The following is a 16,998-nucleotide window of genomic DNA, read 5'->3' as shown; positions in this document are numbered from 1 at the left end:
TGTTCGCACCATTTGTAGCTCATACTGCACCCCTATCTTTAGTTTGGGTTGCAGCAGCAGTGACCCGGGAAGATGATCGTCCTGAATTTCAGAACTGTCAGGCTGTCTTTGGTCATGTGACAGTTAGACAGTCTTCTTATTTAGTTCCCACCACTTGAGAATGTTGGACAACAGCTGCCAAATTCCTAGTAAATTGGTGCAAAATCTTTTTCAACCAAAGTAGGTCAACTGTTGCCGTTATCATTGAGGCAGATGCACCATGAGGCCGACCCGACACCGTTTCTGCAACAAAAAAAATACTATGTTCTGAAGTCTGGAGATCCTCATAAACTCTTCCCACTTTGCTGAAGGTGAAGTGATTTGATTTTCCACTGAGCAACGTTGAAACGGAAACGGAAACTTTGGTCATCCAAAGACGGTCTCGTCCTCTTTTCCTTCTCTTCCGTCTCATTTTACCTTTTCTCCTAATATCTATATTTAAAGTTTCTCCAAGTTCTTTTTTCTACGTTGCTATGGCAACTCTCATGTTTTTTCTCTCTTTTTCCTTTCCTCTTTCTCTCTCTCTCTGGTGCACCCCCACTTTCCCCTCTCTCTCTCTCCAGTGGCTGGTTGGATGGTTGCTATAGAAACAGACTCATTTAAAAGAGGAGCTAAGAAATTATCTTTTTTCTCTCACTCCCCCAACCTCCCTCGCTTCCTCTCCACTCTCTTCCCTCGCCCCATCACGCCAACCTCCCGCTCACCCCTCGCCTCAATCACGAGCAAACAGACCTTCTCTTTTATTTTCCTTTGGCCCTCGTTGTTTGTTGTGGATCTGAACGTCATGCATCCTTCCCGTTATTACATCTTCACGGTGCGCATGAGGTCGTTTTAATAGGAGACATTATGACAGATCGCAGAGGAAAGAAAAACACAGGTATGAATATTAAAATCAGCTGTAACAGAATTTCAATTAGCTGCCTCACTTTCTATCCCCTTGTTGACTCACTGCGACACAGTTATGCCTGAACAGTTATCTTATCTTTATTACTAATAACACCTGTATTTTTCCTCCAGCAACAAGTAAAACTATTGTTCAGAGATACCCTTTGACAAACAGTGATGACAGCTATTAAGTGCGTTTCACCCCAAAAATGCAGACAGACTTTAAAAGACTTTAAAAAAAAAGATAATAAATTCCATAATCTAATATTCTTAGAACAATGACAAATCTCACTCACGTATACTTCACCTGTGTCACCATAAATTCATTTATGGCCACAGGGATGAGAGACAAGCACGGTGACGTTACACCCCCCCCCCCCCCCCCCCAGTTGCTGCCACCACTTACAGCTGCTGGCTTATCTCCTCTGCACCCAAGTGTAACGGGCTTCACCAAGGCCAGATAGTGTCACCCCGCCCCCCACCCCCACCCAACAACACCCACCCCGCCACCTGCCCCCCACCCCCCTCTCGCCTTCCTCTTCCCTTGCCTCATCGAGCCTCGCTGAGTCGAGAGGAGCCCGGGCGTTATCAGCCCCTGATAGTTATCGACTTACATTAAAACACAAGTGGGGAGAAGGGAGGAACAGGCAGACAGACAGGCGGAGGGAGGACGGAAACATAAACAGAGTGGGTGGTGATGGATACCAGCTTTCATCATCCATAATCACGTTGTCCATCTCCATCTTTAAATGGCTTCTGCTTCTTTTTTATCACAGTTTAAAATCCTCAAAAAGGAAAAGGCATGAAAGGGATGGAGGGAGGCTTTATTGAGACTTCAGAAAGAACTAATGCGGTAACCATGCGACTGACTCATTTGGTTACACAAATTTAGTTTCTGATAAGGGAAATACATTTGGAACAGTGGGAAATATATGAAAATGCAAAATATTGAATTTACAGATTGTCTGTTGCGTTGGAAAGATTGAAAGTCTTTAATAAGGGTATTTGATATAAAAATATCACCCATTTTCTCTCAGCAGAACCAGCACATTGCAACATTAACAGAACTGAATAGCTGCCTGGTACATGCAGATGTGGGGACATGTTTCATACAGAAATACTTTAGTTTGAAATTGTATACATAATATTTTGCATTTAAGGCCACTTTTATTGTAGGATCATTACTGCAGGTTAAGAGTGAAGTTGAAGTTTAGTTGAAGAGGAAAAATGGTACCGGTAGGCAAAAATTACTATCCCTATGTTGTCCACCACAAGTGTTTTTCCACTTGTCAGTCACTTTCAATAAGTGACTGATATTGAGTCTATGAGGAAGGTGCTGATTGCCGGTAACTCCCACAATGACAGATACGCACATTTCTACAGAATATCAGCTGAATTAAATGTGGAACTGGTAACTGCAATGTTACACACCAGCACATTCTCCTTCTGAACTTCCATGTGTTGATGGATGGTTCATAGCCCTGCGTGTCACTTTTCAGTGCTTCTATTCACCATCAGTGAATTGATGTACTGTCTCATATGGGCTGCAGTAACTGTGGCACCAATACGAGCAGCAGACGCATGGCCTACGGTGGTTGTTTATCGACAAGTACCAAAGAAGGTGGAGGGCGATAGTCACCTGGCTCTCAATCATCAGACATGTGTTTAAGACTTTACTTAGACTTAAGACTTTACTGTCTTGTTATTTGTTGAAGGAAACATATATCCACCTGTTTTCAAACCTTGACCTTTCTCGTTGAAATGTGTGTGACGTGCTTTGGCTGAAATATCACAGCGATCCAGGGTGAAAGCTTTGTTTTCAACCATGTCTGTACGACACTGTTCAAAGCAGATGGTTTTAGGGGGCGGGGTCAGGCAGGACGTGGCTCCTCCTCCACAGGAGGTGCCTCTTTTCAGATGATGCTACAGTTTTGTGCTGCCCACTTCAGAGGTATACTAAGTGCAGAAGTATGTGGAGTAAGGGGGACATAAATACGGGATGGATAGTTCTGCTCTGAGCTGGGAGTGTGATGTCACAGAGCCCCGCCTGCGCGACATGCTAACACATGTAAACAAAGTACTGGGGTTACATTAACATGAAGGCTTTGATCTGGTTGTGACTTAAAGGGCAAACACAAACAGTCTCAAGTATACGGAAAAGGTCTTTTTTTCATGACCACACATTTACTAAAGGTTGAAAAATTGGATTTCTTTTTGTTTTATATTATGGTGGATTTGTGATAGCTGTGATTAACAAATCTCTTGAGTAGAAGCATAATTAAAAGCTTGAAGTATTGGGACATTTACTCATAATTATTTGGGTTTTTGAATGACAAAATGCATTTGCATATGCTAGCTTTTACGCCATGAAATAAAAAAAAAGAGTACCTCCTAAATTTTGTTCATTTATTCTGTATTTCCTCATGTTCGCAGGAGTAAAGATTACGGGAGAAGAAATTAGAGCTTTGTCATTCATGACAATCATATGAAAAATTCTGTTGCAGCAAACATTTAGTTAATCTTTTAAAATTTACTACATTTGAGCACTGAGTAGGAGCAAAAAAGGAATTTTTTCTACTATCGTGTGATAAGGGTTGTTTTTGACCTGCGACAAACTGTGTGACCTCTGTCTCATCGCTCTGAAAACCTCATATTCTTCACCTGTTCAGCTTTTATGGTGTTTCGTCTGTTTGGTGCTTTTTATCCTCCAGCCCGTTTTCAGTTCTGTTACTTTTTATGTCTCTAATCTGCTATGACACAGGATCTACCTACTTTTAGATCAAATCTATACAACTTTAACATCTCTAATTGCTTGTAGGAGTGTGTCTTTGAAGTGCTTGTTTTGCCTTGTAACAAATGCATTACAGAACCGCCAAACTGAACTGGATAATATTCTGTTGCTACATCAGGAGACAACCTTTTTTCCCCCACCAACACCCCCAGCCTTACCTGCACTCCCTTTATTTTGAAAGAAGAATCAAACACTCATTTTATATTCAACAGAGTCCGCAATGTTCATAATACATGCTTGCCAGGCGTAGATATCCTATATTTTTAGGTGGCATGAATGAGTTGATAGTTTTCTGAGGCCTCAAAGGCCACACAATTCACTGAAAAAAATAAAAGGATTGTACTCCTTTAAGTGTCTTTGAGAAAAGAGGGGGAGAGATGGAGAGGTTCTTGAAGTGCAGTTAAGTGAATGCATTGAGTACAATACCTTCCGTTTAATTAGGAAAAATGTAATCGTGAGATGTGCGCAACCCGTCAATCAAGCACTCACTTCAATGAGTAATTGTTCCAATGATTGGATGGAAAACTGCACTACAGCGGTAGATAAGGTACAACCACACACACACTTTCACAGCAGCATGCATAATCCGGGCCAAAGACAAAAGGGAAAACCTTGAGATAGCGATCTTGTAATGGATCAGATTGATTTAATTCAATCCGCCGGACAATTTCTCATTCTTATTCCTCAAGATGTCTCTGAATGGATTTTACGTGGGAGGCCCATTCAATTGTTCTCTCTCACCACCACGCGAGCGTTTCAGACGGTGAACGAGAGAAAACGCAGGCAGACAAAGAAGCAAAGAGACACGGAGAAAAGCATAAACATAAACCACCTCCACGCACCGCTCGTTTGATATCACAGCCCTTCTCTCACTGACATTTCTCCTTGCATAAAAGGAAGCCCCTTTCATGCTTTTTGCTGCTTTTATTCTTGATGTCTGTCTATTTTGAAAGCTTTCCTTGGAGAGTGTGGCCCGTTCGTTTTTTGTCTTTCCCCTCCAAGAAACAAAAACAAAACAAAAAAAACCTGAGAAGGTTTACTTCCAGCCTTTTATCACTTTCATTGAAGGGAAAGGAGACCCACTTCATTTATTCTTGGAGGGCTGAGGACTCGGGTTGAGGGCGGCGCTTTGTGCAATGCAGCGTGCTGCTCGGAACGATGGTGAAATATGCTGGAAATGTCTAGAAAATTCCAGGCCCTTCTCTCCCAAGGGAGCACCATCTATAATAGGCCTGGCTGTTTCCCTCTGCTCCCTCGCTGCAACTCTTTCCAAACATAAATCTCTGCTCCCCAACCCTATTCTTCTCCTCCTTCAAACCTGAGAGCTCCCAGTCCTCCTATTTCCTTCCACAATACTGCATCTGGCTTCTTCTTTCTTCTCTCGCTCCCCTTTTATTGGTGTCGTTCCTCCAACTCTCTCTCTTCCCTGAAAATTTCTCCCCATCCTTTCCCACTTTTGGTCTCCCGCTTGATCTATCTCTCCACTCTCCTGCTCCACTCCTCGAATGTATTGAGATCCCATTTCCAGCTCCACTTTTCCTTCCTTCTCTCCTCTTTTTTCCTCTATCCATTCATGCTTGTGTCCCTCATCCTCAACCCTGAACCTCTTTCATATCCCTGCAAATCCCACTTTTCTTGTTCTCTCTTTTCACTTCTACCTCTCTTTTATTGTTGTCATTTACTCCAAACGTATTTACACACTCCTCCTCTTCGCTCAGATTGACTTCTTCCTCATCTATCACCCCCCCCAGAGCCTGACCTCCTCCTCATTTCCCTGCAAGTCCACTAGTCCTCTCTCATTCAGGCTGACATATCAGCGAGATTGACGGGTGTCAGTCCTAATACAGGTCGATGTCCTCCGTTAGACTCCGCATACTCTTCGATCTTTCACTCTCCCGCTCACATGATAAGATGACAGTTAGCCAGACGAACTTGACCCCCGTGCTTTCAGCGGAGTGCAGGGGCATCGGCATGAATCAGGCGAAGACTAATTGTAGTGGTTATTGTATTATTTTTCATTTAAATTCCCATCTCGTCATCACAGATTACACTTTTTCAATCATAAAGATGTCAGATACACTACGTCAAGTACTGAAGAGCTTTGAGATGTAGTACGACACACAAACACACACGTGCAGGGAGAAATGTCGGACAGAGGTTGCAGAGGTTCAAAAAGTTACTTCACAAAAATATTCATCTCATTGTTTTCATCAAGTGGAGTGTTTGATCACAAGAATCTGGCTTTTGTTTCTTCTTATATATAATACCACTCAAAATAAGTGGAAAGCTCTGAAAGACAAAGTGCAGTCTTGATGAAATGACAAATGTAATGTTGATCTGATGTAGTCACTGAACTCAAGGAACTCAGATTTCCAGACTGGAAAGCAGCAAAATGCTGTAGTTCGTATATAGCTAATATCCATTTATGCACGACGCAGGAGATGGATGCACAGACGGACGAACCCTTTCGTCTATCTCCTACGCTGTTTACACGCTTGATTTGGTCTGTTTTCAGGACGGATCCATTGCTTGACGCAGCAAACAAAGCAACACCACCAGAAAGCGTTGAGCAGTGTAGCTAACAATGTGACCAGGAAAGGGAACAAACCAAAGAAGAATAGGAATTTGCCATCAACACACCCTCATTTATTTAATGGTCAAACAGGCCGCCACTGGCTCTTTTCATATCTCTTTCCAAAAGCTTGCATTATCACGATCTTTTCCACTGTTGCCATGTTTGCTGAAACTGCTTCTTCTTTGTCTTTTTTTTCTGGTGTTTTTGAGCAGTTGCAAAAACTTGTCGTGCATTTCTGCCACTAATCGGTGTCTGAAACTGACGTCAAGTGAACTCTGAACTCAGCACACTAGTGGATGAACTGACTTACAACCATGGCATCATAACATAAGCATGGAATAACGAAGGCGGCGGCTTGTGACGGCGCTTGAAGCAGACTTCGCTTTTTACATACGTACGGGAGCATAAAGAGCGGGAGCATTGCCTTCCCTGGCAAACTCTATATTTGTGGATAAGACATTGTTGTTCATAGCACTTTGTACCACTTTGAATATCTACAGTTGAGGAATACCGATTTCCAAAATCTCACTTTTGAGGGACCTCAAATGCATCAGCGCAACCTTCCATGTGTTTTTTATTTTTATTTATTTTTTAATAATAAAGGACTCTTTTAACATCTCTAATTAGCCCAAATACTTTCAAATTATATTACAGCTAATATATTATACAACATATTTAAAACAATATAGTCGTATAGTTAATCTCCCCTGAGATTTATGCCTATGGGTTTTGCTCTCTTGCCGGAGGATTTCTTTCTTTTTTTTCTTTTTTAATGGACAGACATTATATATATATATATTCTTACTTTTTTTTAAACCATCCAATTAATGCATTGGAGTCGCTGAACCTTATATACTTGCTTTTATGGAGAGATAAGTACGGCGTGGCACTAATGGCCAGTTTTTGGGCTTGATTCATTTTGGGGCTGCCTGTGCAAGAAATCCCCATCAGTGTTACTAAAAAAGATCCCCAAAGAGAAGAACATGTTAAGTGGCTTTTCTACATGGTATAGTTGCAGGAGTGCAACATTTTCTTTAGGCTTTATTTTTCCTCCACGTATTCACCATTTTGGCAAATAAGTGCTTAACCCGACCCTTTACATCTGGTCTGCTGACAAGGCTGTAAGTGTTTTGTGGAGCAATTCAAGAGAATCTCTGAGGTTTCAGACCGTAGAAGCTCTGAGTACGGTCGCTGTCTTGTTTCTGCTAATCGTACTACAGCACAAGCAAATGGTTGTGAACATGTGGCACAGCACAAAAGGGATCCCAAAGCTGACAGTTCATGTCATGTTGTTGTCTCCTTGTATACATCTGAAATGTGTTTCATATAATTAAGATCATAACACAGCTGATGTCAAACAGTTTTGTTTTTTTACAGAAATTTTGCATCAGAAATAAATATGTGGGAACAGATCTAGATGTGCTTGCGCGTATATGCAATTGGCAGAAAGCAGCAGCATCCTCATAACAGCAAATGATGTTGCAGCAAAAGTGGAGCAACTTTAGCTTTTTCTTTTTTTCCCATCTTGCTGAAGGCCTTTGCAGTCTCGCTGCGATTATATTGTAGGGGGTGAACAAGTCGTAATAAAGTAAACTAGGGACTACAGCTTCAGAAGGTGCAAACACAACTGTGAAAACAATCCCTGTTTAAAACGTCGATTTACAGATCAGCTACAGTTTGTCAATTCTGACGCAAGAGGACAAGCAAAGGTGATACAGAGAAGAGAAACTGTAGGCTTTGACAGAGAACTGTTCGTGCCAAATAGAGAGTCACATCTCAGAGAGTCAACACACGATCAGTATTTTGACCCGAAGGTGAAACATTCAGGTCGGGTTCCTCTGACATACAGGAGCAGCTTCTACTGCAGAAACCTTCCTGAGCATCCTTTCATACCCCTGGAGATCCATTTAGCTGTAAATCTTTGGTTGATATGAACCATCAAACATTGATGGTCCAGCCGAGCTGCCGTTGAAGCCGGCTCTGAAGCCAATCAGGCATTTCTTTTTCACTCTCTTTGCCTCCTGCTCTGGTGCTCTGTTTATCCTCAAACATCCCCTCTTGTCAACAGATTAAGACTGAGCCCCGCTGTCTCTTCCTTTCTTCGTCTCTCTCTGCCTCCATCTCTCTGTCTTTTGGCCTGTCTCTTTACATCTGAGCCTCTTCTCAGTTCCCGTGATGGGAGAAAGGAGTGGGAGGAGGAGGGGGCAGAAAATAGGAGAAAGAGAAAATGTATATGCGCGTATGTGTTGGAAGAGAGAGGGAGAGAGAGATGAGACAGGTGCTTGCAGTGCAAGAATTGCTTTTCTTGCCTCGCTTGCATGATCAGGCTGCAAAAATGTTCGGCTCAAGCAAAATAGCAGTTCAAGAATCGACTCGGAGAAACGAGCCTCTTTGCCTGTGGCCCGGCCGGTTCTGGCAGCACAGTGGCAACTCGCAACATCAGACTCACATACTGGGTCGAATGGTAATTACAGGGGGCCACAGATGCGCGGTCAACCACGCAGAGATGTAGTCGGTGTGTGTGAGGAAGCCCGGCACACCACTGGACCGAGCAGTAAATCAGGCTGCTCGGAGAGAGGCTGTCTGAGCCGTCAGCAGCAGACACCTGGAAGAGTCCAAACAGGCTAAACACACATTAGGCTGCAGCTGCTGCATGTAAGGGACGGATTCACGCTGATCACATTTACAGGCTTACACTGGCTCAGCAGGAGACGCCGCTGCTCTGCTCTGTTCTGCTCTGTTCTGCTCTGTTCTGCTCTGTTCTGCTCTGTCCGTGTCCCGCTCTGTTCTCCGCCGTTCAGTCTGTTGTTCTGCTTCGTTCCGCTCAGGTTTCTCTTTGGTCTGGGTTTTCTCTCCTACTCAGTTGTCTCATTCTGTCCTGTGTATTACTTTCTTTTCCCTGCTTCCACATTGCTCGGTGCTAACCATCTCTCATTTAGTTTTTTCTGCCCTGCTCTCCCCCTTCTTCTTTTCCCCTTTCGCTCTGTGTTGTTTGTTTAGTTCGATACTCAAAAGATAGCATGCCTTTGAAGGGGTTTTCTCTGCCTGCATTCACACTGCAGGGATCTAACGACCAGCTGACATGTAGAGGACGGGTCTTAATGCCACCATCAACTGTTTCAACTCAGTGTTTAGATACTGACTTCATACAGGGGACCTCTCACAGATGTTTACAAGTTTTCCCTTTTAGTTTTTTTTTTTTACTGGCAGCTCCAATATGTCTGACCATTTACAGTAAGTCGTTTGGACCAATCCCAGTGAAGTCCCATCACGATCGTTCTTCCTTGTGTTGGGAAAGCTTCTACTCGGAGCCAGGAGATAAAAAGATTTCCATGAACTCCAGTCGGCCTTAGTTCCAGCTGTGAGGACACAATACACGAAGGGGAACTTTTTCTTGAAACTATTCAAATATTCCTGCTGGCTGAACACATCTCGACCTTCAGACTTGATTGTGAGTTTAACCGAATCTTGTTCGGTTCAGCGGAAAGCTTTAGTCCTGGGGTGTCTGTGTTGCATCCAGACTGATTTCCTATTTTATTTTGATGAGTGCATTCACTGGTTTGATTGTCGTTACCTGTGTCTCATGACTCCCTTGAGTGTTTGTCATGTCTGTGTTCACAATGTCGGCCCAAATCCGATTTTTAACATATTTGATCACAATCTGATCTTTCTGAATAATGGTTTTAACATTTTAACATTGTATGTGGCAAGGCATCAGTTGCGATCTGCAAGTCCTTGCTAATGTTCTTAGTGGTTACTCCCATCAATCTGCTGAACTTAGTCGTTATTTGTGTGGCGTTGGGTACGTGTCGTACGTAAATTGTAGTGTTTTGGACCCAAGTCCGAAACACTACAAACAAATCAAATTTAAGTCACATTTGAAGTCAGAAACAGTCAGATTGGGTTGAAAGTGTGGACTTCTATATCCTGTCTTGCTTCCTCCATTGTTCTGGCAAATGCTAAGTGGTCCCGACGTGTGCCAAAGTTCACGAACTTGGCCGAACTTGGGTTTCTGCATGAACTGTATAAACCAGATGAGGGCCAGATCTTATACTCTAGTCCTGACATTTGATACAACAATTGTTGTTGAGGCCAGATGTGGCCCAAGCGGCCCAAAGCAAATGGAGAATTGGTCCAGGTTTGGTGAAAATGTGTCTGAGTTAGGCAGACACACCCACCTTGAGTCAACATCATCAGTCAAAGCCAAATGCGGGCCAAAAGAAATCTGCAGATATGGAGCCAAGTTTGGGTATTCATTTCTCACTCCACTGGTATTTGGTGTTTGGTTGTGGCTATCCTGCATTAGCAGCACTTTTAGCTATAGTTATAGCACTTCGATTGGTCACCCCTGCCTCCTTGGTTTCCTGGATGTGGTCCATCTTCTGCACCCCTGACATTAAAAAAGAAACTAAGAAATCCATCCCATTTACTGGTATATCCCCCGTTTCTCTGTGCTCTTCACCTCACTGAGCTAAATCCTTGGAACTTAGACTGGGACTTGGGACTTAGACTGTTTTATAATTTGAAATCATATGTTTAGGAAGGACCACCATACGTGTCAAACTTCCAGAGGAGAGCATGAGCAGTAATGTGGTCCATCTTTCCTATTCCACACCGAGGGCCGGCTCTGCTCCGGCCTGGGAGCTCCTCTGACTGTCTGTCGAAGCAGATCATTGTCTGTGGTTCATCACACCGGCAGCCTGCGGCACCAGGGACCCAGGTGCTGAGGCAGGTACACACACACACACCTATATATAGTACACACACACACACACACAAGTGTGAGTGCGTGTGTGTGTGAGTGAGTGTATATACATGCAGTATATTGAACTGTTCACATCAGGCCACTTCAATTAATCATGTCTTTATTTAAAGCTATGGCTGCCCTCAAACACACACACTCCTCCATTCTTCGGCTCAGGTGTGTATGTGTTCGTGGACAGAGGTGATCTATCAAGGTGATCGATAAATAGAGGCATTAATATTAGTAATGCGAGTCTTCTCCAGTCCACTGAATACGTCTCCGTCCTTAAGGTAAAATATGAATTTTGCTTTGGCATCTGAGCCATTTGCAGCAGGGCGGCGCGCACGTGCACGCGCCCCAGAGACTCTACCTGCATGTTAAGCGCAAGATGCACCTCTCTCTCTCTCTCTCTCTCTCACACACACACACACACACACACACACACACACACACACACACACACTTTCCCTCTCGAGGGACTCTTAGCCTTTCCTCTCCACTTTTACAACACACAGCCCAGAGACTGAAGGCACGCACGTCTCTGGCGCCTGCGCGCATGAAAATTGATTGTGTGTGACCCGCGTTAAAGCCCAGGGAGCGGGCTGAGTGGCGGATCCCCACCTCATCAATCATCCCCGGCTGGCAGGTTATGCGCAGTGCGCGTGTGCCTGTGCGTGTGCGTGTGAGAGGAAAGGTGGAGCGGGTGCGCGCTCGTGTTGACCCCACTGCGTTCACCCGTGTCAACCAAAATCTACCCATTCATGCGTTTCAAAGGTCACGTCAAAAGCAATGTCGCGCGCAGATGCTCCGCGTCTCCTCCAAGTGCGTGAAATTTAGGAGAAATTAACGCCGCGCGTCTGTGTCTGGCTCTCCTGTCTCCCACCCGGCGGAGAGCAGACCCCGAACAGCCCCTGGTCTCCGTGCCAGGGTGTTATTATCACACCGTCCAGGGTAGCGCGCATCTACCACAACATTTTCACGCAATTACGCACGCAGAGCGGCATGCCCGTGGACGCAGCGCCAGGGACAAAAAAACACCACACACTATTCAAATAGTAGTTATGCTGCCAGTGCCAGCACAGACAGAGAGAGACCCGACACGGGCTCCCGGATGGAGGGAACAGTTTTGGCATTGGCACAAACTTTGTGCCGCCATGCACTCGCGTCCTCGGCGGCCCCGGCGCGTTCAGCCGCCACTCACCTTGGTTCAAAGTGATCGCCAAAGTTAGGATCCACAAGGCTGGCATGGTTCAGCTGAGCGCATTCAGATTCCTCCCCTCGGCTCTGTCTCTCCCAGAGGACACCATCAGTTCCTCCCGACCGGGTGCATTTAGCCGGAATCCTCTTGGAGTCATGAGAGTGAAAAAAGACACATTTACAAGGAGGAAAATCCCACGTCTATGTTCCTCTCCTTTTGCTTCTTTTCTTCTTCTTTCAACTACTTCTCAGTCTCTCCTGTGCGTCAGAGGTCTGTCTCCACTTCTTCTTTCTTTCTTTTTTTTTTAAATTTTTTTTAGGGGGGGAGTTTTCTGTCTGTGCCCCTTTTCCTCTATGCGCCCTGTGTTCCCATTTAAACAGTAGCCTACCAAATTCCTCTCTCCCTCTTCTCCCTCTCTCTCCGTCTCTGGCTGCCTCTCTGCGCCCCCTCCCCCCGACAATCAGTAGCACACACCCCCTCCCTCGTACCACCACCACCTCCACCCCCCCAGCTCCAAATCTCCGCTTCAGACCTCCACAGAGGGGGAGAGGGCGCCGCAGCGGCCGCAGCGAGAACTGCGCCGTAAGGCTGATTTATGGTTCCGCGTTACACCAACGCAGACTCTACGGCGTACGGTGCGCGTCGCCGCGTAGCCTACGCCGTACGCCTCTGCGTCGATTTAACGCGGAACCATAATTTAGGCTTTAACAGATGGACTCCAATAATTATTAACTTAAATGGCCCGACCTTACTAAAATACTGAATATTTGGCACTTTATAGATGTATATATATAATAACTCAGATAGAAGTCGTAAAACAAAAGGTCCTGGACAATGACCGTGTGTATTGCCTCCCTCTGCCTTTGGACTGCTGATTGATAAGGTCAGGTGATCAGCTGATCAGTTCCAAGCTGTTTCACATCAACCCTTTTTTTAAGTGACTTCACTTAATTCAATTTCTCTTTCTCCATTGTGCCTTTTCCTCCGCTGTCTGTCTGCAACTCCCGCTCAAACTCAAACTCACCCTGCTGCACCCTGTGATAGAGGGCAGTGACGTAGCATGGGCGCTGGTATGTAAATCAAACCACCAAGAGGCAACTGCGCATGTTGCGCCCCGGGGAAGAAACACGTGACCAATCAGTAAACATAAAAAACTTTAATCACTAATTATATACTATTTATCTTGCCCATTTAAAAAAGTATATATATATATATATATATATATATATATATATATATATATATATATATATATATATATATATATATATATAGTACAGACCAAAAGTTTGGACACACCTTCTCATTCAAACAAATGGGGATTTGATTAGGATACATTAGGATATAAATTATATATTTGATTTTATTTGATTTATTTATTGATTTTACAGTACAGGTATATATATATATATATATATATATATATATATATATATATATATATATATATATATATATATATATATATATATATATATATATATATATATATAAAACCAAATACCCATATAAAGATAAGAAGATGAAAGAAGATTAAAAATAAAGATCAAATAGAAATAAAAACAAAAATAAAAATAAAAAGTGCAGTCCGATAAAATAGGATTGTATATATATATATATATATATATATATATATATATAAAAGTATTTCTTTCTTTCTTTTTTCTGGGGAGTGTTGGGGTGGCGCCCTAGCGCCCTCTATTGGCAAGTCACCACTACTAAGAAGTCTCACTGATCTGGGGCCTCATTTAAAATGGACTACGTAGGATTCATACTAAAAGTGCACGTACGCTCAAAAGCCGAAAATGCCGGGCGCAAAAAAAAATCTGGATCTATAAAACCGCGTGCACGCAGACTTCCACGTAAGGTTCTCTTTATAAATCACAGTCCAGCTGGAAGGCTGCGCACGTGAATCCGCCTGGTGTCCCGCCCTCAACACGCCCACTTTCTACCGAAAATGGAATCATTTTGCATATGAATGAGCCTGCTGAGCATGCGCAACCTGTTTGGCTTCAGAATGAATGAATGAACGTGTCGAGCCACCGTGCCACTGAATTTCACTGAGATCTGAGATCTAGATGTTGTTGATGAGGAGGAGGACAGGAAAACCACATTATTTTGTGGTCACAGTAAAAGTAGAAAAATAAATAGTATAAAATAAAGCGAGTGAGTGGCAGCACGCCGTTGCTGCGCGGAACGCCGTGAGTTCCCCGGCGCAACAGGGGGACACGTCCCCCCGTCTTTTCAAAATAATGTTTATTTTCCCCTTACTTTTTACAGTTTAAAAACTAACGGTAGGCTCAGCCTTAAATTGCAAATTATCAAGACACTGTATGAAAGCGATACGAGAACGGCCCCGCAGCCCCGCTTCACCCCCCCCCCCCCCCCTCCTCCTCCTCCTCTCCCGTCTCCCCTCAGAGCGGCTCAGGGCGGGTTTATGGTTCTGCGTCACCAACGCAGAGCCTACGGCGTAGGTGCGCGTCGCGCGTACCTTACGCCGTAGGCTCTGCGTCGTTTTAACGCGGGACCCTAATTTAGGCACCATACACCTGCATGTAAAGGTTTCACGCGCGCGTAAAACTCATATGAAAACAAATCTGAGTCCCTTTAGGGAAGAAATGAGGGGCTCCGTGGGGCTCCCTAAACGCAGCCCCTCATTTGTTCTGTCCTAAAGCGGTGAAGGAGGTTCCCGGCGTGTCCTGCACCGCGGCTGCAGCTCCAGCAGCACCAGAGTCCTGACTGACTGAGCTTCACACACAGAGGAACACGATCAGCGCTATATTATTTTATTTTATTATTTTATTATTTTAAGTCTTATATATTTTGTGATATGTGATGACATTATTAAGAGTATGACATGAATCTGGCTTCATTTCACCACCTCAAACCCTGCGTCGCCAGTTCCCCGTGTCTTAAGTAAATTCTTACGGGAGGGTCCTAGTTGCCGTAAAGATAAGCAGATTTTTCGGTTAGTTTTTTCTTTTTAGATCCGAGGATTTGCGTAGAAGGTGGCTTCCGCAACTTTCAGGCGCTTTTTCTGCGCAAGCAAGCTTTATAGATGAGGCCCCTGTTAATTACTGCAACTTCTTAATTTCTCTCTTCTCTTTTTCTCCTCTTTCTCTTTTTCCTTGCGCCCCTTTCCTTTTTGATGTCGTATGAAGATTCAGGTTTTCTCCCCCAGCATAACTACTTTCTAAATGTGTAAGAGTTTCTGAAAACTGTTAAAAGTTCAACGTACTCACCTGAGACTCTCCGGGTCCAATTGTGTTGTTTTCTCCTGATGACACCATCTTGAAACATTTCCATGAAATTCCATTCATTTCTTCTATTATAAATACTGAAAAATAACCCAAATGTATCTGTTTATGTGCTCTTTTATTTCATCTGAGACTGCCTGGTGATTATTATAGTAGCTCAGGGAGAAATTCAGTTTGAGACAAAATAAATACATTAGATCCATCTTCCTGTTACTGTAGAGGATATTTTGTATTTAAAAAAAAAGTCAGACCACTATACATGTAACCAACCAGAAATCTACTTAATACTTGACTTTGTTACAATTAAGCTTCTTTCAGTGCAGGTTTAAAGATGGGGTAAGAAATTCTGTGCAATTTGTACCCCAGAATTCTATTTTTTACAGTCAGAAACTCCCCCTCAAACTGTAACGTGCATCCCTCCATACAATTCACCAGCAAGGGTAGGGTTTGTGCATGTGCAGCTGTTTTTCACTTTAGAAATGAGTTCATGTGTCTTTCCACGGTCCACTGGCGGAAGGGAGATGGAGCAGCTAGTTGTCCATGTTTGGTTCAAATATGAACAGATGTGACACCACCCAGAAATTGCTTACCCGACCTGTCATTTTAAAATTTCCAGACAATATTACAGAAAAAAAAAACAAAAACAAAAAACAGCATGTTCACTACCTCATCCTTATAGTTAATCCAATGATCACCTGAAATGAATATTAGTAAAGTTTTTCCTGTGTAAACACACATTTTATATTAAGCAAAACTCATAAAGTAAATCTTTGAAAGTCTGGCACTTCAAAAACATTTTGAAAGCATTTGAAAATTAAGTGAGTAGCTGTAATGATTTCAGTTGTGGGAATCATCTGTCAGCTCCTTTTTTGCTTTGCAAGATAGAGGGGTCCTGACAAATCCCCCATCCTTTCCATCATTTCATCTGTACATTTATGTTCACGTGTTTCTGAGCCCAGAGATTGAACTGCAGAGTTCAATGTTATTTATTTATCGTACATTTTTATGTGTAATACACAAAATATTCCATTTGAAAATCAAATAATACATTTAAATCTTTTTTTTTTTATTCCACTTGGGCGTAATGGGGAAATGTGATGTTGCACTTGATAAAACTCACGTGGAATATAGTTTTTATTTTTTCCTGAATCCCGTCTACGCAGTAAACCAAACCTTTCTGGTGCATTTTGGGTATCCACATGGCCAAATCTGTTTGTGTCTTTCTGACAACCTGTGGAGGTTAAATGATTGAGCATTTTCTCGCCACTGTTGAACATTTGTAGTTAATGAGTAGATTCAGTGGCATTTCTGTGCTTGTTTTAATGGTGTCTGCTGTGGTTTAATCTCCTTTTCATTTTAGGCTAGAACAAACATTTTTCATTTCTTTCAGTATACTTATACAGAGGCAACACGGTGGCTTAGTGGTTTGGATGGATGGATGGATGGATGGATACTCAGACAGGACAACAATCAGAAAGATGACACTTTGAATGTATCACGTAGCCTTAT

The 16,998-nt window shown here is 43.3% G+C and overlaps 1 protein-coding gene across 4 annotated transcripts in view; it reads right to left on the bottom strand.

Moving 5' to 3' along the window:
* kirrel1b (kirre like nephrin family adhesion molecule 1b) overlaps positions 1-12,608 on the bottom strand; it is a 106,863-nt gene extending 94,255 nt beyond the window's left edge. For all 4 annotated transcript variants that reach the window (XM_061731876.1, XM_061731877.1, XM_061731878.1 and 1 more), the window contains exon 1: positions 12,236-12,608. In XM_061731876.1, coding sequence (XP_061587860.1) covers positions 12,236-12,281 — 46 coding nt within the window. In that variant the 5' untranslated portion in view covers positions 12,282-12,608. The remainder of the gene's footprint in view (positions 1-12,235) is intronic.
* Positions 12,609-16,998: the final 4,390 nt, after the last annotated feature.

The sequence above is a fragment of the Cololabis saira genome, chromosome 10, assembly GCF_033807715.1.
Source record: "Cololabis saira isolate AMF1-May2022 chromosome 10, fColSai1.1, whole genome shotgun sequence".
Classification (NCBI taxonomy): Eukaryota; Metazoa; Chordata; class Actinopteri; order Beloniformes; family Belonidae; genus Cololabis; species Cololabis saira.
Note: the sequence above shows the minus strand (reverse complement) of the source record. Positions and strands in the feature narration are given on the sequence as shown.